General features: G+C 41.7%; 1 protein-coding gene across 4 annotated transcripts in view; it reads right to left on the bottom strand.

Moving 5' to 3' along the window:
* The window catches only part of LOC101680385 (serine/threonine-protein kinase TNNI3K), a 329,700-nt gene that overhangs the window by 5,901 nt on the left and 301,534 nt on the right, over positions 1-22,265 (bottom strand). Inside the window, exon 24 of one of the 4 annotated variants that reach the window (XM_045064724.1) lies at positions 10,616-10,783. The exons of the other annotated variants lie outside the window; for them this stretch is intronic. Coding sequence (XP_044920659.1) covers positions 10,732-10,783 — 52 coding nt within the window. The 3' untranslated portion in view covers positions 10,616-10,731. Of the gene's footprint in view, positions 1-10,615; positions 10,784-22,265 lie in introns of those variants that run through there. 4 annotated transcript variants of the gene reach the window in all.

The raw sequence follows: 22,265 nt of genomic DNA, 5'->3' as shown, positions 1-22,265 counted from the left end.
ATATTTTTCAAAAATAAAACAGACCTGCTGATACCCTAAAATTTACCTACTAAAGCCTCTTTAGCAATCTAGCTCTTTTTAAGAAATGTACTGTCCATAGTAGTCTTGGCAACAACAAGATAATGGGGAATAAATATTTTATCATCAAAAAGGCTATCTGGTTTCCTAGGAATAAAAACCCATCCCCAAGCTGTCTTATTTATTCAGTTGCTGAATGCAATTCATGCCAGGGGACTTAACCTTCCTGACCAAGAAATACCACATGGGCTGGCTCTGGACACTGTTCTAGGATGACAGACAGATGGAGGCCAGGCACGCCCAGGTCAAACAAAGCAGGAGAAACCAGACCCTGATCAATGGAACTAGTTGTCCTCAACCCATGTGCACCCAGACTTCAGCAGGAGTTTCACAGAAGCCCAGAGTATAAGGGACACACTAGTAGGACCTGTGTTTGCTGAAGTTGTGGTCAGTGAAAATCGACGTGTCCAGTGATGTTGCTGCCCCAGGAAAGTAAGTGTGAACTAATAGCAGGTAAGAAAAACACTCAGTTTTGCAGTGTTTCAATATTACTAGTCAACTAGGTAACCTTCTTTATGCTAAAAGGGTGCTGTATGTCATATATAGGCATATATATGAATGATATAGAATATTATATGGGTAATTTCATGCATATGTTTAATGGGAATGTAGTGATGTTTTCTCCTTTAAAGAGAATAACAGAATCTTTATGTTAGTTTTGCACACAGCCCCATTATATCGACATTTCTTATTTAAGTACTTAAAAAAGGTTTCAGTCGTTTTAGGCTAAATAGTTCAAATTAGCTCTGTGATGTATATGTAAAGATAAACACAATCATCAGCCATTGTCTCTTACAAAGGCACACCAGAGGATGAATAATTTATCTAAAATGAAGAGCAGAACTAAAATTCAAAAAATATTTCCTGCTTTTCAATCCAAGCTTTGTGTGTATAGACTACCTAGTAGATGGTTAACTAAATAGGCCCATTCATACTCAACCCCAAAATGTGTGATCTGCATTTTTGTATGTGCATGCCAGTAAGACCATGGTTTGTCGGCACAAGCTAGCATGTTTATAGTCAGTCACGTGGTCTGAGAATGGACTTACACACCATGAGCAAAGACAAGAACATTCTAAACTAGGAGGCTATGTTGGCTGAAAGGAATGCAGAGATAATGACATTCATGACCAACACATTAAGCAAAAAGTATTATCCAAACCCAAGTCAATCAATATATATATAAGATTACAGAAGAGCTATGAAAAGTGAGGAAAGTGCTAGATGATAGAATATATCCAAATATAGCTTCAATTCTTCAGAGCAGGAGGAAGGCAGAGTCTATAAACTAAACTAGTGGATTAACGTACATTCTAGGCTAAAATCCAGAAAAAAAATTAAAACAGAGTTTTTCTGTACACTTAAAAAAAAAAGCACTGATTACTAGAAGCTACCATGGGCTTAGTAAGAAGAAAGAAAAAAAAAGACACGGTGTTAGATTTGCTTTATCTTTTTGTTGAGGATAAATTTAAAGGGGAACCCATACGTAAGAACATACATCTGGATTCCAGATACTGGACAGAGTTTCTCCTGATTGCTTGGAGGTAAGAAGGGGAGATGGGTGCCAAAGGACAAGTGGTTAGATTGACTTGTCCCTGGTTGAATAAGTGAAGAACTGACACAGACTTCAGGTAGGTGGCATTCTCCATCTTCAGGGTAAAGGCTGAGCCCAAGACAATGGGAAGAGTTAAAAGACAATATCACATTTCCTAAAGCTAGAACTTCACCCAAACAGATTGAGTTCTTCTAGAAGGGGACACTGTCCCATCTCTGGAAGTTTTTGAGATATGGCTGAGGTACCTCATGGTTGTGGGGGCTACAGAGGGATCCGAATGATGTGACATTCCGGGTCCTTCCATTTCTTACGTTCCAGGGTTCTTTGGAAGGTAGTCATGAACCATGCAGACTTTGTGAAACTGGTTTTCATATGTTGGAAAGGCAGATGAGATTGCATTTCCCACTTAGGCAGAAGATCTTTATCTTCCTTATCTGAAGTGTCTGCCATTTGGCCAGGACTGAACGGCCGATTTCCACACACGTGCTGCGGCATACCTAGCTACTCATTACTGCTCCTACTCAAGGTGGTGTTTGCAGCGTTTTGTCTATAGACATTTCATTTCAAATAGTCACTGAACCCTGATATTTGCCGGAAGGAACCAGCTCTTTTCGTGGTCTAGTTCAAAGGAAGAACCACACTGCCATCTAAGATGAAGCAAATGGAAAGTGTGGAGAAATCGCTTTCACATAAACCCATCATTAAGGATTTGAATGACAGGTTGTATAAGGCTGGTGCTAAAAACCCCTGAGCTGCTTCACAGAAGTTTTTATAGAAGATAAATCTGTAGACTCTTAGTGTTGCAGTGCCTGAGAGGTGGAGAAAAACTCCAAATCACTCTGTCATCTCTTACTCCAGGAAGGTATATTGTGAAGCAAAGCCTGTGAGGAAATAAGAAAAAGACGGTCTAAAGAGATCCAGGGAACTCAGGTGCCTTCTCTTCAGAGTGGGAGTGGGCAGGACCACAGCGAGTTCAAATGGCCCCATTCAGAGCCTCAAATGCAGCCAGGACTATGGCTTCCAAACTATAGTCTGCCAAATGCTTTTGGTATTGGAGCAATGGATCATGGTTTTGGCTGTGGGATTTCATGAATTCTCAGAATATCTGCTAGTGCCATGACTGCCTCTGACTGAATTACATTCCAAAGGAGACATCAGGTGGGCACCCAGTCCAAAAGAAACCATCTTTATGACATTCTTCCAAGTGTGGTTTTTGCAGAGCTGGGGACTTTGATTTGGTGAATTATAGCAAGTGAATAGAGTCCACATGGCTTGAAAGCAAATTGAAACAACTAAGTAAGAACAAAGAGACACGGAACAGTAAGTTCTACCATGATGACAGAATATGATTTCCTAGGTTTGTAGAGGGCTTTGTGGTTGGCACATACTTTTATACTGATTAGCTTAGAGCATTTTTATCACCCCCCCATGAGGTATCTGGGAAGGCATTAACTTTACCTCCATCCTATACCAGGCTCCAAGTTTCAACAACCTGCAGTAACTCACAGAGCTAGCAAGAGGTGGAACCACAACTTGAACAAAAGGTCTTCAGACTTCCAGCCCATGCCCTTTCTTGTAAAGCATGCTACATTTAATAGCAGCCCATGTCAAGCTGTTGGTCTGTTACCATTTGGGGAGCTCCCCGAATTCATCATGGGTTAGAGTTTTGGATTCTTGGCATACAAAGATGAACATGACATCTTTATTCCTCATAGAGAAATACCTTTCATCATCATAGGAAACCTATGATGCAAGAAAGCATCAGCTTTCTCATGTCCTGCTTAGGTAGATCTTTTATTTTTTTTTTTTTTTAAGATTTTATTTATTTATTTGACAGAGAGAGGTCACAAGTAGGCAGAGAGGCAGGCAGAGAGAGAGGAGGAAGCAGGCTTCCTGCTGAGCAGAGAGCCCAATGCGGGGCTCGATCCCAGGACCCTGAGATCATGACCTGAGCCGAAGGCAGCGGCTTAACCCACTGAGCCACCCAGGCACCCCTAGTTAGATCTTTTAAAACATTTTTTACTTTCCCCTCTCCAACAATGGCTTACCTGTCCCTGTGCCAAAATTTGAGACACACACAATAAACTTGCTAAAGGAGATGCTTAAGCCTCCCCACAACTGTCTGATCTTGTGCAAGGTTTTCTAAGCCGCATGCATGGATTCATCTTCCTAAACACTGCCCTGGCTATGTCGAACAGGAAACCATTAGGTTACTAGTGTGATTAAAGACTTCAGGCACAATTTTCTTCCATTCAAGTTGGTCCAATTAGTTTTTATGCAGCTAAAGATGCCCTCAGGCTACTGGTAACCTAGAAGATTTAGTCATTTGGACTTTGCAAAGCCAACACCATTTAAGACCTCACAGCTTTGCAAATGTGCTTTGTGGTTTGTTAGGACTTTTTTTTTTGTGCCATCTGTCATAATCATGTTACTTATGAAAGAATATTAGTGAGGGGATTGATGGCATATGCACCTTTATCCCCTTCCTCAAGAGGAATGTACCCAAGTTAAAAGTCATTTCTTTCACTCAAAATGAAACACGTACAGGTAACATCTAACAAGAATTTCAGTTCTTTGATGCTAATCTAAGGGACTAATAGAAAGAACAGGTAGAGAAACAGCCTGTTCCCTAATAAAGGTGTTTACACAAGGAAAATAAATGCTTTGCCATAGAAAAGGCTGCTAGAGTCATCTGGCTGTTCCTTTTGGCATTTAGCTGAAAACAAATAGATCTATTTAAAACAGATCTGTCACAATGGATAAATGCCTTTCTATGCCTTGCAATGTCTATGCAGCCCACCTTTTCACTGGTCGAAAGAGAAAGACGACATTTCTATTAGAAATGGGATCACCTTTGGCCTAACTTTGGAATAGTCCAGTCAGACTCTTATGAATAAGCATTTGTTAATTTATCAGCTAAGTTCAAAATATTTATTTATTCATGATTTCATCCTGGCTGTTTTCAGAATGTTATTTTGTCTTTGTCAATATTTCCTACTTGATAACGTCCTAAATTAAAACAAATTTATTGCTCCCATTACCGTGAATGGGCAATGGCCAAAGTATTTAATGGGGCCAGAGGTCAGTGCAAAATATCTCTTTCAGGAAAATCAAACCCATCAGCTTTCTTTCAGTGGCAAATGTCCCCAGGCTATAAAAGGCCTGAAAGACTTGGCAATGGGTCATGGCTCTGTTTGAGCCATTAGGCAAATATCCAAGGTCTCAGCTCCCCCATTTTTAAGGGAAAAAGCAATTAGGGAAAGAATTATGAATAAGGGAAAATGCAGCAAAAATTGAAACTGTGTGCTAGTTCCTTGATGGCTCATAAATTTTTAATGTGCTCAACAGTACCTAACAATACCACGGCCTCTCAACTTACCTATATTTTTAGCAGGTATAAATGAAGAACTGTGTAATCCAGTAGGAGGGGCACTTCGCATGCCTTGACTGCTACAACTAAGGACCACCCTTTAAATACAGTAAAAACTCACTTACCCTTCACCTTCTGTACTTACTCTTACCCAAAAAGAGGGAAAGTACTTGAAATTTTAGAACTAGAAGATCTTGGGAGCATGATGGTCATAGAGCTCACCTCTCGCTCTTCCATTTTCCCGCCTCCCATTTTACCAAGAAGGAAGTCGAAGCTTTGTGAAGTGAAATGACTTACCCAAATTCATATATCAGGGCTATTGTGAAGTCAAGAGATAACCTGAAATTCTGTACTTCTAGTCTTCTTTGATAATTTTTATTCCTATTTTTCAGGAGAAATGGGAAACAAAAATTTGTTGCCTACCTGCTAAGTGTCAAGGACTCTGCTAGATGCCTTGCAAATCTTACTACATTTGCTCCATCTTACAACCTGTTTTACATGTGTGGGAAAGGAGTCTAAGTCTGGTTCAGGATCATACAGCTGTAATTCCAACACAGGCCAGGCAGCACATAAACAACCTGCTTTTCTTAACTCAGTTAGCTCTAGAAAAGATTCCAATTTGATTTTATATTATTTTAAAGATTTTATTTATTTATTTGACAGAGATGACAAGAAGGCAGAGAGGCAGGCAGAGAGAAAGAGATGGAAGCAGGCTCCCCGCTGAGCAGAGAGCCCGATGCAGGGCTCCATCCCAGGACTCTGGGATCATGACCTGAGCCAAAGGCAGAGGCTTTAACCCACTGAGCCACCCAGGTGCCCCAAGATTCCAATTTTATACCTATAACTTTGTCTCTCTCCTTCTCTCCGTGGTTAATTATCAAGCCCAATGCCAGGTGCTGTGCTGAGTGCTAAGAATGCAGATATGAGTGTGATGGACATGGACTCCACCCTTTAGGGTAAACAGAAATATAGACATGTACAGGTAAACTTCAGTGCCCGGGGACACAGTACATCCTGCACAGGGTACCCTCCCTTCACAGAGGAAATGCAGGACAAGAAGGGTTCTCGAGGGGAGGGGACTTCTGGGATAGGTATAGGTTGGGGCATGTGCAAAGACCTAGGAAATCAAATGGCTAAAGTGAATATATAAAATTTTAACTTTCATTTTGAAACAATCTCAAAATGAAGGAAGGTTGCAACAGTGGTACTTTTAAAAAAAAATCCTGAACCTTTTGAGAGTAAGTTGCCAATCTGATGCCTATCATTTTCCAAACACCTTAGTATGCTTCTAAAATAAAGACATTCTTCTATATAGCCTAACCTAATCTTCTGATTTTATCTACTCTCAGATGCCATTTTCAAGACTTGTGCATTGTCTCAATAATGTTCCTTCCAGCAAAAGGATCAGATTCAGAGTCACACACTGCATTTAGTTGTTCTGTTTCTTTGATTTCTTTCAACTGGAGACAGTTTCTCAGTCTTTGAGTTTCATGACCCTGAATATTTTTTTTTTTTTTTTTTTTTTTTAAAGATTTTATTTATTTATTTGACAGAGAGATCACAAGTAGGCAGAGAGGCAGACAGAGAGAGAGAGGGAAGCAGGCTCCCCGCTGAGCAGAGAGCCCGATGCGGGACTCGATCCCAGGACCCCGAGATCATGACCTGAGCTGAAGGTAGCGGCTTAACCCACTGAGCCACCCAGGCGCCCATGACCCTGAATATTTTTGAACAAGCCAGTTATTTTGTAGAATATCCTTGAATTTGGTTTGTCTGAGGCTTACTAATGATTAAATTAAAATTATGTATTTTTGGCGGGAAGCATCACAAAAATGATGCTGTGTTCTCTTCATTGTAACCTGTCACATTGTCATGTGACCCATTATTGTGTTCTTAATTTTCATTACTTGGTTAAGGTGGTGTCTGAGAGGACCCACTATTACAAAATGACTCTTTTCGTAATTAATAAGTATTTTGTGGGGAGTTACTTTGAGACTATATAAATATTCCATATCTCAACCAAATAAGTGAAATATCTTCACTTATTTATATCAGTATGGATTTAAAGTTACTGTTTTATTCAATGGATTATGATGTTACTGTCATTATTTTGCTGCTTAAATTATCTTACAGCTGGCAAGCAGGAGCCTTTTTAAGCTGTCCTTTGATATAGACTCATCTTTGAGTATCTCTTTACTTTCTGGCACCAGACGTTCCGGGCTTACTTTGTGCATTCCTTGTCCCAGCCTTGAAATCTGTCGTTTTTCCCAAGTACCCTTTTCCCTTTTTGTGGAGAACAGTATTTAGAAATCAAGATCTGGGTGCTTGGTGTGTTCCTTGTTGAAGTGTTGCTGCTCCCAGGCCGCCTCACTGAGCAGGTAGAGGTGAAGAACATGCATGTATATACATCCTTGGGTAAATACATTGAGACCTCTCCCACCACCCTCAAATCATACATTCATACCTTTATCTCCAATCCAATCTAACATTACAGTGTCCATTCAGACAGTGAGAAATCTGGTCCCCATTATCATTAATATATTTACTTGTTTGATCATTGCTCCCAAATGTACAAATCTCTGGGTGCTGTCACACCCCCACCCCTCAACACATATCTGGACATCTTCCTTTACCCCACATGGGTTCCACTGTTGCCTCCATGTGGCTGCTTCCCTTCCCCTCTTGGGTTCTGACACCCCACTCTGGGCTATTTCCCCTGGGTCTGCCCCAAGCTGGTGATTCCTCTCTTACCTTGGGCTCCAGTACTCAGTACAGAGCTGTGCCCCGTGTGATGCCCTCCTTACACTCTTACCCTCTTCACCACCCTCATGCTCCAACTTCCCCACACCAGGCACCTTCTTGTAACTGACACTCTTCTCAATCTGCACAGAACCACTGTGGCCATCACCTCCCTGCGCGAACATTCTTCCCATTGTGTATGGGATCTGACACTTCACGTGGGGTCACTGCTTCACTGACACGCCTCATGGACGTTCTCCTTCCTAGGCTCAGACTCTGACCTCCCATATCAGGTTTCTCCCCCTATGGATGCCTTCCTCACAATACCTGGGCTCTATTATCTTGGCTGGGTAGACCAAAACCCTCATGGAAAACCTTCCTTCCTCCCGCTCTAGCTCTGACACCTCAGGCCAGTCAGCTGTCACCCACCACTCTCATCACCCACATAGACATTCTCTGTACCCTACTTGGATTCAGACATCCTGTTCCACATCTCGTGAAGACATCAACCTTGCTCAGCCCTATCTATCCTGTCCTATCTAATGGCTTTTGTAAGAAAGGGAAAGGGAAGAGGAGTAACCAGGATGAACTTTTAAAAATATTCATCAGATTATGTCATGTTCCTGTTCAAAATCCCTCAGAAACTACCCAACACATGCAGAACAACATTCTCATGTCCTGTTCTGGCTGATGAAGCCTTTGTGGTTTGGCATCAACCCTCGGTGGACTTCACTCTGTAACACTCCCGTCTGCCTCCTGTGCTATAGCTACAACAGAGGACTTCGATTTCTCCTCTTTTTCCTGTCTGATGAACTCTGCACTTGCTTTTTCCCCCTGCTGCATGCTGCTCCCCAGGCCCTTCCTTGTTTTCATCATTCTAACCAGCCCATCTAAACTAGCCTTCCAGTCTCTCTGACTCTGTATCTTATTAACCTGTTCTAACTGCCTGCATAGTACTTACCACCATCTCATTTTCTTGAGTATTTGTTCATCGTTTGTCACCTGTGTCGCCAGATGTAGTACTCTGCCTTGATCTATTTGGGTAGTCACCTTTAGAATTTTCTATACCTGCTTATGGTTTCCTGTGTCTGTCCTTAAAGGTGGGGATGCATAGCTAATTCTCCTTCCTGCCCACCTTAATGAGACTCCACCAGGGAGGAACAAGAGTTGGTAGATAAATCCTCCATCATCCTTGCTCTTTGTTGGGAGAATTCTGAGCCATGGCCTATACCCTCAGAGGACACAACATGAAATGGAGCCTTAGTTGCTCATGGCAGTGACTTACTCATTAACGTACGCCCTTATTTACTTCTCTTTCCTTCACTGTGCTTGAGATCACATCTCAGGTGGGGGGGGGGGGGGGGGGGGGCGGGATTCACGCAAATCCTTGTCTCATGGTCTTTTTTTTTTGGAGGAGCCCAAATTAAGATGGCCTGCCTCTTCCAGCTGGAGGGCAAGTTTCATGACCACAGGGACTGGTTTGTCTCATGTACTACTGTGTCTCGATCCCCAGTGCCTTAAACTAATTGTCATGAACTAGGTATCCAATAAATATGTACTAAATGAATGAATGGTGATTCCTCCCCTGCAACTATACTCGTGCTTATTTTTATCAGCTCCTGCCATTTCTTCAACCACTGCCCAAGAATGAGCTGCATCCCCCTGTTACATGCATTGGAACAGTGACCTCTGCAGAAGGCTCCTTACTCCTCTTTCCTGTCCAACCTATTCCACCCTCCATGTCTTTGCCAGAGAAATCTGCGAGTGATTCTTTGTTAGGGTATCCTCATACATTCAGTGGTTTTCGGTAGTCTTAGAGATACGCAAATGAAACGAAACACCATGGAGAGTCTCTCTTCAAACTTCTGGCTTCTGGGATAGAGGTGAGGGCCATATGGAAAAGAGGCAGGAACCACAGTGGCCTCAGTGTTGCTCGAGGCACTGGCTCTTGCCATTGGCAGAACCTGCCTCACAGTGCATATTCATCTGACCAGCAAGTGGACTGGGGATGCTGCTTTATGAATCTTTGTGTCCTCTGGGATTGACCAGGATAAGTAAACGGGCTGACTTCTTGAAGGTAGCCTTATTATTTTTCCATTGGAGAGATACGTTTCCAATGTATTCAGTTTCAGAGCTACGTGACTTGAAAAAAATTTGGATTTTTTAAGTTGCTAGAACAAGGGTCAGATACATTTTCCTGTAAAGGGGAAGATAGTAAATATTTTAGAATTTGCAGATCATAGGGTCTCTGTTGCAACTGTTCAACTCTGCTATTGCAGAACAAAAGCAGATATAGACAATATGTAAACAAATGAGTGTGGCTATGTTCAGAAAAACTTTACAAAAACAGGCAGAGAGTTAGATTTGGTCCGTGGGGCATAGTTTATCAATGCATCCGTTGGAGCAACACATCAACCCTTTATGTGATGCTTCTCTAAGCCGTCTTCCACCTTTGGGCCAAAGAGTGCGATCCCAATGAGGCAGAATCTCCACTCATCTTTCATTTTAGTAGTTCCTCTTAGGAGAGGAATAATCAAGATGGAAATAAATGTGCTAATGGCAAAACAGTAAAGAAATAGAGTATACATTCATTCCGTGTTTACCATATATCAGATTTGTACAAATCACATTCATTTAACGCTCACTGCAACCTTATGAAGGAGGTGATATTCTTATTTTCATCCTGTAGGTAAGACGCGTGAGACTTGGAGAGCTCAACTAACTTGCCTCAGGTCACACAGCTTATAAGCAGTCGAACTTGAATTTGAACTCGGGCCCGTCAGAGCCCAAGCTTTTAACCACTATTTTATAATAATGGCCCCTGGGTGGCTACATAAGTAGAAATTACAAAACCAATTTTATTGACGGAAGATAAAAGTGGCAAGTAGAGAGGTGCCTACAGAGCAGTACATATTCGTTTCCCCTTTTGGATTGAGAAAAGTTCAAAGGCCATCTCTGTTGATTGAACATCTCCAGGCTCTGTTGTATGGATTCAGATCCCTGCAAGAAATTCCATGTTCCTTTGTTCTTTATGACAGGCCAGCCTGAATGGAAAGATTTGAAAACTCCCTTAACTCTTTGAACATGTAGAACATTGATCTTCACAAACCATTTGAAACACCCTAAGGAGGTTACAAAATTACAAGCAAATTTTTTTTTTTTTTTTTTTGGTTTTTGTTTTAAGTGAATGTATACTAAACCTCTGGGACCTTTGCCTCATCATACAACACCAAAGCCTTCCCTGCCTCCTCTGTGTATTCTTTGCTGTCAGACCCTGAATAACAAAATGGTATTATGTTGCTAGGGTGCCTTGTTCTTATTGAAAAGCTCTTCTCCTGCCAGTAACGTCGGGGCTCTTACCCTACTCTGGTGTGATGTGCTGTGAAGCTTCTTTGAATCCTGGGGCAACCCAGGGTTTGACATTTCCTGCTGAGCCCACCCCTGCTCCTGCCTTCTGTTTTGGCAGGAACACCACTGTGGCTTCTGTAAGAAGTGTCCTGTGACTGGCTGCATAGCTAGACCTCCAGGGTTAGTTTTATGTTGGTATTTATGAAGCCTTGATACGGGGCACTCCAGAGCACCCGCTTTCGGAATGAGAGCCGTGTTCTGTTCGTTACCTCTGTGGCCCTGGCATCTGGGGCCTGGTGCAGAGTATGCTCTCCACAATATTTAATAAATGAATCTAATGGACCTGAACGCCTGGTCATGTCCCTGGCCTCCTGTCTCAGCCCCGGTGCTCCAGGCAGGCTGTCTGAGTGGTCAGGAGCGTAAGGTTTCTAGTCCTGGCACCACCACTGCCAAGCTGTGGCTTGTGACCAAGTTACGTAACCCTCCCCCATGCCTTGCTTTCACTCCTGCTCCCCAGCGCTTGGGTAGCTGCCCTCCCTAGTATGGGCTCCATTAAATTGATCATCGTTGCTTTTCCCCCACTTATCAGTCTTCCCCAGTGCCCAACCCACAGCCTAAGCTAAGTAATAATTACTTAGTAATTAACTAAAATAAGTAATAAGCTACGTAATAATTATTACGTAATTGAATGAGAGGAAAGTAAGTTTAAAAGAAGGAAGGAATTGACTACCACTCCTCTCAGTGCCATAAAGTACACCGGGTAGGGTGTTCCTTTTAAAAAGCGGCGTGATCACGTGACTTCGCGGCTCAGACGCCTGTGGAGGCAGGTGTCTCAGTCTCAGGAAACGCCCAATGGCCTGTGCCTCCTTCATGATCTGGCCACCTGCCCTTCTCTACTTTGTCTCCTATTACTCTTCCCTAGGGTTGTTTTGCTCCTTTTGGTCTCCTGGCTGCTCTTGGAATTCACAGATACGATCTCACCTCAGGGAATTTGCACTTACTGTTCCCACAAGCTGGAAGGCTCTTCTCTAGAGGCCTATGGTTTTCAAATTCACTCTGTTCACATCTTTGCTCACATGTTATCTTCTGGCTGAGGTCTTCCCTGATCTTTCTGTTGAAAATTGCAAATCAGGAGGTACCTGGGTGGCTCAGTGGGTTAAAGCCTCTGCCTTCGGCTCAGGTCATGATTTCAGGGTCCTGGGATGGAGCCCCACATCAGGCTCTCTGCTCAGCAGGGAGCCTGCTTCCCCTCTTCTCTCTCTCTCTGCCTGCCTCTCTGCCTACTTGTGATCTGTCTCTGTCAAATAAAGAAATAAAATCTTAAAAAAAATAAAAAAAGAAAATTGCAAATCACATCTCTTTCTGTGCTCCCTGTCCGTCACCCCTGCTTTACTATATTTCATAATTTTCTTTAAAAAAAAAAAAAAGTCACCCTCCTTCCTCACTAGAATAAAAGCTCCATGAAGGAAGGGATTGTTTTGTCTGTTTTATTTGATGCTGTATTGCAGAACCTAGAAGTGTAGGTTCTGAATAAATATTTGCTAAATGAATGAACGAGTTAAAGAATGTCTACAGCCCTCAGAAGTGAGAAAAATAGAAAATCGCTTACGAAGTTTCTTTCTGGAGACATTTATGTGGCTTTTTGCTGATGTATTTTCTGGTACAATTTTTAAATAGGAGAGGGTTTGGGGAGTCCCTGCAGTCAGTCACCAGCTGGCCCTACTTCAGGTCTGGCCACAGCCAATGGCACTAGGCAGCAGCCCTGGGGTCCACATAGTACCAGGTGCAGGGAGCCTGCAACATACCCCGCCCTCCTGGAAGGGCCAAACCTGTTTACTCTAGGCAGGCCCGCAGAGGCACCCCTCTGCAGATTTCCAAAACCAGAACGGGGCACAGATCGGGCTACTAAAATACCTAATAGGCTCCTCTGAATACTTCCAAATACTATCTGGTATCAATTATCACACTGTGTGCTTTCAAGATTTTTCGCAGAGAAGAATTCACTGGAGATTTTGTGGGCACTGCAGAAAAAAAAAAAAAATACTCAACTGTGTTTGTGGCTGGCCATAATACGGCTGTGGCCAAATGCCAAAGTTTGCAAAAGCACTTCTCTAGTGAAAGTAGGAGCTCCACATTTACCTGTGCTTTACCTGGGGCTTGGGAGAATTGTCTCCTTCTCTTAGATACACAACCCAGGGAACAGCAAAACACAAACATCACACTCACAATTCTGTGATACGTGACTTTTAACAAAGCCAGATGTTTCACAGAAGGATCAATTAGGATAATGTTTCTAAAAGCACTTTTAAAAAATCATTAAGTGTTAGAACACCTATTTCATCTATGTTTAAAATCTCATTTAACCTTTGTGGCAATCACGAGGGACAGATATTATTATTAACGCCGTCATTACTTTTTGTGAAGACACTAAAGAGCAGAAAGCTCAGCTCCTTCGCCTGAGGTGAGTAACGGGGCCAGTAACAGGGAGGAGAAGACTCGGGACACACATGCAATGCTTCACAGTGTTGACACAGGACAGGAAGTCCTGCGATCTGCTGGAGTGAAGTGAATGTGTGGGCTTCTTGCCTCTCATTAGTAATTTGGATTTTTCAATTCCGAGTGGACATTTGGGCTCGGTGTTAGAAATTTTGTCGTGAGCCTGTTGATGATTTGAATCATGCAAAACTGAGTTTTAGGTATTCACAGTCTCATCCTTAATTCTCTCTATAGGCAAATAGACAACGTTTCCACTAAAGTCAGGGGCTAAGGTAAAAAGACAGCAGATTTTGAACCTGAAAAAAACACCAATTTTAATCCACATTTGATTCCATAATAAATATTCCAACCAGAAAATGAATGTTATCCTGGGGTTGCTTCCTTGGGTACTATGTGTGCGCAAACACACGCACGCACACGCACACACACTTTAAAGACTTAGCAAACAACTGCTTTACATTTTTGGAATATGTGGGGCAAAGTCGGATCCCCTCTTTTTCATGCTGTTTTTTAAAGATATATCTTCAGGAGTAAGTCTTCTATACCGTGTTGGGAGAATGAATCATGCAATGCCCACTACAAATATCCCCCAGGCACCACTCTGGAGGTGTACCCCCTCCGTCTACCTCTTAACGGAAGACGCCCCACTGAAAGGAAACCGAGTCCGAGTCCGAGTCTGGGGAATGGTAATCTGAGCTGCCCCACGTTCCCATAGGAACGCTAGGCACACATTTCCTTTATTTACGGGCATGGTGCAGAGGCTGCCTCCTTTGGATTCCGGCTCTTAGCAAGTGCAAGCAGCAGCTCCAAGCACAGAACCGCCCTAAATGCCTTTCTTTGAAGCCCCGGAGTCCACAGTCTACTATTTGTGCCTGGCCCTGATTCATTCACCTGCTATGTTCAGCTTCCAATAGAGCCTGAACCAGATTTAAAAAAAAAAAAAAAAAAATCTCTGGCCAGTGAATCTCAGCATGAGAGAGTAGGAAAAGTGAGAAGGGTGGGAACTAAGGCAGATAGTCATTACTTCCTATGGTCTGTCTTTGGAGGGATATCGATATATCTCCTTCATCCGGATTTTTTGCTCTACCTGGATCCCAGCTACCTGTTTAGACAATTAACAACAGTTAGATGCAGACCCACAAACACTCTCGGCTTCCGAGTGGTGATGATTCATAGCGCAAATGGCATTAAAGAGACCAGCACAGGTTTTAGAGAAATTTCTACTTATTTTCAGGATCAAAACACTTAATATTTACGTAGAAATAACTAGAAACATCCATATACAATTTATTCATTCATATTTGCCTTTTTGATTCTGTGCCCCTCTTATCATAAAGTTTAGAATGTTTTGCTGAAAATGGTCTGTTCAACTGCTCTGTGAGGGCAGGGATTGGGTCCACCTTGTTGATCACCATATCTCCCATGCCTGGAGGACAGGGGGTCTTTACCAGTTATTTGCTAGGCAAAAGAAGGAAGAAAGGAAAGAAATTAAAAAAGCTTTACAAAAAATAGAGGCATTTAATGTAGAATATGTGCGTGTGTTTTTGTGTCTGTGTGTGTACATGCATGTATATGATTAGGTAGGAATTTCTTGTGCTGTAATATCTATTTCATATAATACCTAACATTTACTGAGCAATATCTATGTACCAGATGTTTTAGGTTTGTGGACATTGTTTCACTTAATTTTCATAATAATCATGAAGTGAGTACTATTATTTTCCTTGTTTTATAGATGAGGAAGCAAATAGGAAGAGGTTAGTTAGTTTGGCCAACGCATATTATGCATAGGAAATGGCTTTGCCAGAATGTGGACCCAGCCGGTGGGACTGCATGAATGTGCCCCTTATCACCATTGTAACAGGCTCCATATATGTCACAGTTCCACCTCTGCAAACCCCCCTGGTGACAGGGAGAGGACATCCTCTAAAAATGTCCTGGGGCTAAAGCTGGTTGTAGAGCTCTGGCCCAAAGGAGAAATACTGTCCGTTCTGGGTACTCAGAGCACAGAGAATTGGATCTGTGTTCTCAGAGATAGGACGCCAACCCTGCCCTAGGGAACATGGCTCTATTCAAGCTCCTTTTTACTTCTGCTCCCATGTCCCACTATTCCCAACTGAGTGAATTGAAGCCTCAAGCAAGTACCCCAAGATGAATCAATGTCACATGGAACTTCTAGGTCTAAGTTTAGGGAGGGGCTGCCCTGCTTTCTGTTAGTCTGACTTCAAGTTCCCTCACAGCTGCTTAAACATGTTACATTTCAAAGAGGTCTCCTCTCTGTGTCACCCCATAGGGGACCAAGACTCCCTACCTCTCACTATGTGTTCCAGGGCTCCCTTCTATCTTCCTTCTCTCTTTTGCTATCAGTGTATTTAAAATGAGGCACAACAATAACATTGTTCCTTTTTAAAGTTGTAAGACATAACTTTTGATGTCAGAAGACAGAGGTGAGAGAGAAGGCTGATGGAGATAAGCAGAGACTGAGGAAGAAAGAGCCCGAGGCATAGGAAGTGATCAGTACAAGGGACGATGGGGCAAGACCTGGGAGAAAGGGAAAGGCTAGACACAGAAAAGAAGCACCATTTCTCTACCCGCAGATAAACAGAAGAAGATTCATGAAGCTTTTAAAGAAGTTTATAGGGGTCAAGGAGGAAACTTGGTGGCAGTCATGGAGGTGGTCTCAAATTTTTAAGAAAAGCAGGAGGCAAGGTCACATGAATTCTGTGTGTATTTAAATGACATGCATTTACATTTTCATACTAAAGACCCACTCTGAACCTAGTTCAGTCAATTTTGGGGGGGAAAAAACTCATTCATAATCCAGGCATAGATGAGAAATATAATTCAGAATGGTGAACATCATAAATGTTTTTATTTTATTTTATTTTTTTTAAATCTTTGGTTTATTTCAGCCATAATGTATTCTCATTGTGGATACCTGTCCTCACTTTGAGAAAATTCATGTATAAAACAGAAGTTTCTTTTAAAGATACATTCGGTGGAACTGTTTTGTAAAACTATTTACTTAATAAAGAGATTCTTAGAAGTTTTCTATTACTCTAGCTTCCCTGTAATTTAGTTTACAAAAATCAATCTAAGGACTTTTAAAAGTTGCACTTTTAAGGTAAGGTAATTTGTTTTAAATTGAAGACTAAATGCTTTCTCAGGATGCATATTTGTAAATGGTGTTTTAAAAATGCATCCTTTACTCATGGAAAAGAAATTACATAAAAGCAAAATGTGAAACCAAAAAACCCAATACCATAATTTTGAACTTAAAAAACAGATATTATTTTGAATACCATTTATGTTGGTAAGTAACTGACAGTAAGTTTCCCAGATGGGCTTCTGATAAAACACAGAAACCAAAAACTTAGTCATGATTAGTAGAATTCACTAAGACCCTGGTGCAGAGCTAAACAGGAGAAGTTGATGTGCGAGTAGGAGAATCAGAGGTCCTCTAGGGATAAGAACAACATCTTAGAAAAGACCAAGAGTCTACAACTGCCCTTAGGTTATACTGGTCCTGTAGGTAAAGAGGAAGAAGGAAAATGCCGTGGAAATATCATACACAGAAACAATAAATAAAGGGAACAAAAAGCAGGATGCTATGTGGAAGCAGGAGATACGTAAATAAGAAGGCAGAATTCCCTTCTATCCTTTCAATTCCTATTGAAGGGCTGGATAATTCCTCTAGCCACCCTGACCAAAGCGTAGAGGGTCACCTCTAATGGCCCCTTTGTCCTCAATCAGCAAACCTTCTGGGTCCCCTCCACCAGGCCAGTATTTCCCAGGATCTACTGCCTACTCTGTTTCTCCTTACTCTCACTCTTGGGCTGTCACCTGCCCTCTAGCACCCTACACATAGCTGTCAGATTCATTGTTGCTGAGCAAGAACTCTGACTAGGTCACCACTTGCTTGAAAACTTTGAATGGCTTCCTACTATATGCTGAGCACAGTCAAAGATGATTACATTAAGTATCGCTTAGAGCAGTGGTTCTCAAAGTGTGGTATCTGAATCATCAGCCTCAGCATCCTCTGGGAACTGGTTGGAAATGCAAATTTTTAACCCTGCATCACACCTCTGGGAGGAGGCCCAGCGGTCTATGCTTTAAGAAGCCTTCCAGGTGATTCTAATGCATAGTAAATTTGAGAAACATTGGCTTAGTGATTAAGACCATGAACTCTGGCTTCAGATGGCTTAGTCTCAAATCCCCTTTTGGCTAACTAGTTATATTCCTTACCCAAGTTGCTACCTAGGTCTCAAATTCCTCATTTTAAAAACGGAGGTCTGAGATTGCTACTATGAGTTATATACAGATCATATATAATGTATAACATGGTGCCTACACATATGGAGCCCTTGACAAATATCACCATTACTAAGTACTGTTTTTAAAGGCTACCTCTGCACTGATCCTAAACTACTTCCCATAGTCTGGCTCAGTTGATCCACTCACCGTTCCGGGCAAGTCTTATGCCACTAGCACATATGTGGGCTCAACTGTTTGACATATGAATCAGTGATGAGTGAATGCCAGAAAGTTCTTGATAATAATTAAGTGCCTTAGGGAAGGAGCTTAATTTGAAATTGAATGCAGTGAAAATTCTAACGAATGTTAATGAGGCATTGATTTACTATCTGACCTGATCATGATAAACCTGTCGCTTTTATTCCCATCTGTAAAATGGGTTTAATGTCATTAACCTCCTTCAAAAGAATTATCCCTACAGATAAATTGCACATGGAAAGTTCTCACAGGTGTTGAAGGTGATTCCTCTAATAGATAATAATGAATGGTATTTGTCAAAAGGGGGACAAACCGTAAATAATCTCCATCAACAGATCGAGAGACTGGGGACAATGATGTTTCTGTTTTATTTGGAATTTTTATCAGTGTTTCCTCAATTTTGCTCATGGGAAATGCATTATAAAAACTTCTTTTAGGCTTCTGTCACATTTGGGTAGAGGATGCTAGAGAAAATATTGTCTGCCATGTGCTTAGCAATTACTGAGATCATTTGTGTGAATTGTCAATAAGGACATGCCTCTATCTAGAATGTAAACACTGGAAAATACCAAAAATAAGCTGCCTGAAGCTATCATAGTAAGGGTTGGGGAAAATGTGGATGTAGGAGAGCACATCCATTGCTACTTCTGCAGAAATAAAATGTTTGTATTAGTGATGGGAATATTCAATGCCTCCTCCACATAGGAAGTAGATATCATGTTACCATGGTTAAACTGTAGCTTTCTCCACAACTCCTCATTTCTCTTTCAGTCCTAGCCAGATCTTAACTAAAGCCTAATTCTGTCAATATTATAACTGATCTCCTCTGCCACTAGACAGCTCCTTCCCCTCTCCAGGCCACAACAAAGTTGTGGAAATGGCCCTCCTTTAAGACAAGTTTGACCATGCTATCTACTGCAGAGATGCCATGGCCCAGGTCCTAGCAGCAGACATGGTCTGCTTCTCCAGGCTCAGGGCCTGTTGAGTTCGGCCTTATATGGATAGGCCCCAACCCAATGAATTTCTTGGTCACAGTACCCTCACACAAGCCCCACAGTAGATGGCCTCACTGTCTCAAGTACAGGCATTTACCGCATTGTACTGACTAGACTCCTGATCTTCAATCAGGAGCCATTTCTTATTTTTGCCTTTGTTTTCAGCATTAGCAAAACGTCTGGAAATTTGGAACCCTCTCCCTATTCTAGTAAGTAGTGCTCGAACAGATGAATGAATGAGTGGATAGCAGCATTCATTGACTAGTCTTCAACATTCGCTAATTTTTTTCCTGGTTCATGGGAAATTTCAGAACAAAAAGAAATGGCCAGGTTTTTAAAAATCTTGAAATACCTAAGTTATGATCAATAAAATTATAGATATAAGTGATTTACTCTTCAGATTCACATTCTCAGCACAATTTCCACTGGAAGATCCCTGGAGGATGACTTTATCAGGAAGTGGATGATCTCTCTTCCCCCACCTCCCTAGTGAGGCTCTTAAGTACTATTCTCTATTCACATTCTCCACAAAAGGCAAATTTCTCCTTCTTGACTGAGTCAGATATCAGCATTTTTGGGGAATAAAGGAGGTAAACTGGCTCTTCAGGGCATTAGGCCGGCATGGGTACTACAGACCTTTCAAAAACTGAAGATCTCCAGTCCAAAATAGGAGCCAACTGAGGAGGACTAGGTTTCTGAAGATGAAAACCTCAGACTTACCTTAGATTTATCACACTTATTGTTGGACCTAGCTTGAATGTCCTTGTCAGATCCCTCTTTTAATTATTTCCATCAGTGATCAGTCTCCAGGCCTCACCTGTTGTCTCTGTCTGAGTCAAACCTTGATCTCCTTAGTTTGACTAAATCGGATGTCAGTCACCTGCCCGACCTCAGTTGTGTTTGACCTCAATTACCTGCAATTTCTTCATGACTCCTGCCTTAATTAGGTCTTCACTGTGCCTCCTGTAGAACTGGTTGCCAACAGCAACCATCAAACAGACCCCCCAGTGAGACCTCAGAGAGCACATCGTCTCCCAGTGTCCTTGTGACATGTATGGGTAGTACAAAATATTAGAATTTAACTATAACTTTGGTTAGTTACATATTTTTTTTTCTTTCTGAGAAGGCACCCCAGAAAATGTCTTTTATATCTCAAATTAGATATGGTGTGGTTTTCCTGTACAACAACAAAGGATGAAGGGAAATAACAAGTGGACTGCTCTTTCTCACCCAGGGCATCAGCCTAACATCAAGTCTCTGGCTGGTTTTGTTCCTAGGCTCAGTAAGCCTCTTTTATCCCGTGTGTTCATTTCCTAGTGCTACTGTAACAACATTCTGAAACTGGATACCTTAAAACAACAGAAACTTACTCTCTTACAGTTCTGGAGGCTGGAAGTCCAAAATCAAAGTTGGTTCCCTCCGAAAGCTCTGAGGGAGAACCTTTTCCCTGACTGTCTCTAACTTTTGGTGACGTGATGTCATTCTCCATGTTCCTGCCTTGTAGATGCTATCACCTCTGTCACCATTGTCTTCACATAGCATTCTCTCTCTCCTCTTCTTAGAAGAACACAACTCGTAATGGAACAAGGGTCCACCCTGCTCCAGTATGACCTCAACTGATTGCATCTGTAAGAAGCCTATTTCCAAATAAGGTCATGGTTTGAGGTACTGGGGGGTTAGGACATTGACCTGTCTTTCTGGGGGACACAATTCAATCCATGGCATCCCCTCACATTTGAAGCCATAGCCTTGACCTTGTTTTCATCATGCATTCCAAACAATTTCCTATGCTGTCCTGGAAAGAACACACATGGGCTTTCTGGTTAGTCAGACTGGGGTCAACCCCAACCTCCCTACTTACTATTTCAGGGCCTAATTTCTGTTTTGACCAGTTCTGCCATCTTCAAAGTAAAAATATCTACCTTGCAGGTAGCTAGGAATATTAAATTAGATAATATAAATATGGTACATAGTTAATTCTCAATAAACTTGATGCGAATTTCCTCCTGTAATGAATGGTTATTAAATAGCAGAGAGGGGGAAAAAAGCACTTTCTATTAGAATAAACCTTTACATCAATGTTTCTTTTGGACTTAATAATGAGCATTTCAGTACAAGTACACATACAGTTGTACCAATTGGTGAAAGGATCATAAAGCCCTTTCAGCTTGTCAGTTTGTGAACCTCTAAAAAATGTAGAGTTGCGGGTAAATGTTTTAAAAACAATTACTCCTGACATTTTGGTAAGAATGCATTTATTAGACCATGTCTCATACTTGATTGTGAAAATAAACAAGGGCCTAAATGATCTGGCTTTAAATGCTCTATAAAATCTCTATTTCAGTACTCTGTTCTATGATTCATCAAGGAAGCTTCCATTTTGGTGTGCCCGGGGTAAATCTGGCTATGTGAAGTCTTTCAATTAAAAAAAAAATGTGGTTATGGTTTACTGCTTGACAGTCTTTTTAAGGGAGGAAAGGCAGGCACTGAATCACCAAGATAACTTTATTTAAACTTAATTAGTTGTTGAAGGATTATTTACTCCCTTTAGTCTATAAAAAAACAAAGGTCTGTCAGCACCAGATGCATCTGATTTTTGCAGATGTGGCTGTGGCTTCTGAAATCTTTAAAGATTCATCTTAAATATGCTTTCAGGTCTCCCTTTTGTGAAACTTTGACAGGATAATAGAATTAGATTTGCTGAATTTCACTAAACTGTAAAGTAACGTGTCATCAGCTTCACTAACTTCTCAAAAAATATTTCTCTCTGGTAATGCTCATCAATCTAGCTTTTCAACCCCTAAACATGAAAGTCTGAAACAAAAAGGATGACTCCATCAGTTTCACAAGTGACAAGATGTTAAACATTTAACACTCCCACATTGTAGCACCAGCTGCTTCCGGATAATGTAGACTTGCTTAGGTCTGGTTTAGAGAGAAAGAGAGGGGAAGAAAAAGAAAGAAGGGAGGACAGAAAAGGAATAACTCATAGTGAGAGCAAATTCTCTGCAGATGTGGAAGATTCTGAGGAGGGATGTGTCTGTGGAACGAATTCTCCCTCCAGAGCGAACGTTGCCAGGGAGTCACCACCAGATCCCCAACTCCTAGCAGTGCCCTTGTATCTCTGTCTGTCCAAGGACTCACTCTGATCAGAGCACTAAGCACACTGGATTAA

This window comes from Mustela putorius, unplaced genomic scaffold, assembly GCF_011764305.1.
Source record: "Mustela putorius furo isolate JIRA1106 unplaced genomic scaffold, ASM1176430v1.1 tig00003853_pilon_pilon_pilon, whole genome shotgun sequence".
Taxonomy (NCBI): domain Eukaryota; kingdom Metazoa; phylum Chordata; class Mammalia; order Carnivora; family Mustelidae; genus Mustela; species Mustela putorius.
This window is presented reverse-complemented; position numbering and strand designations above follow the sequence as displayed.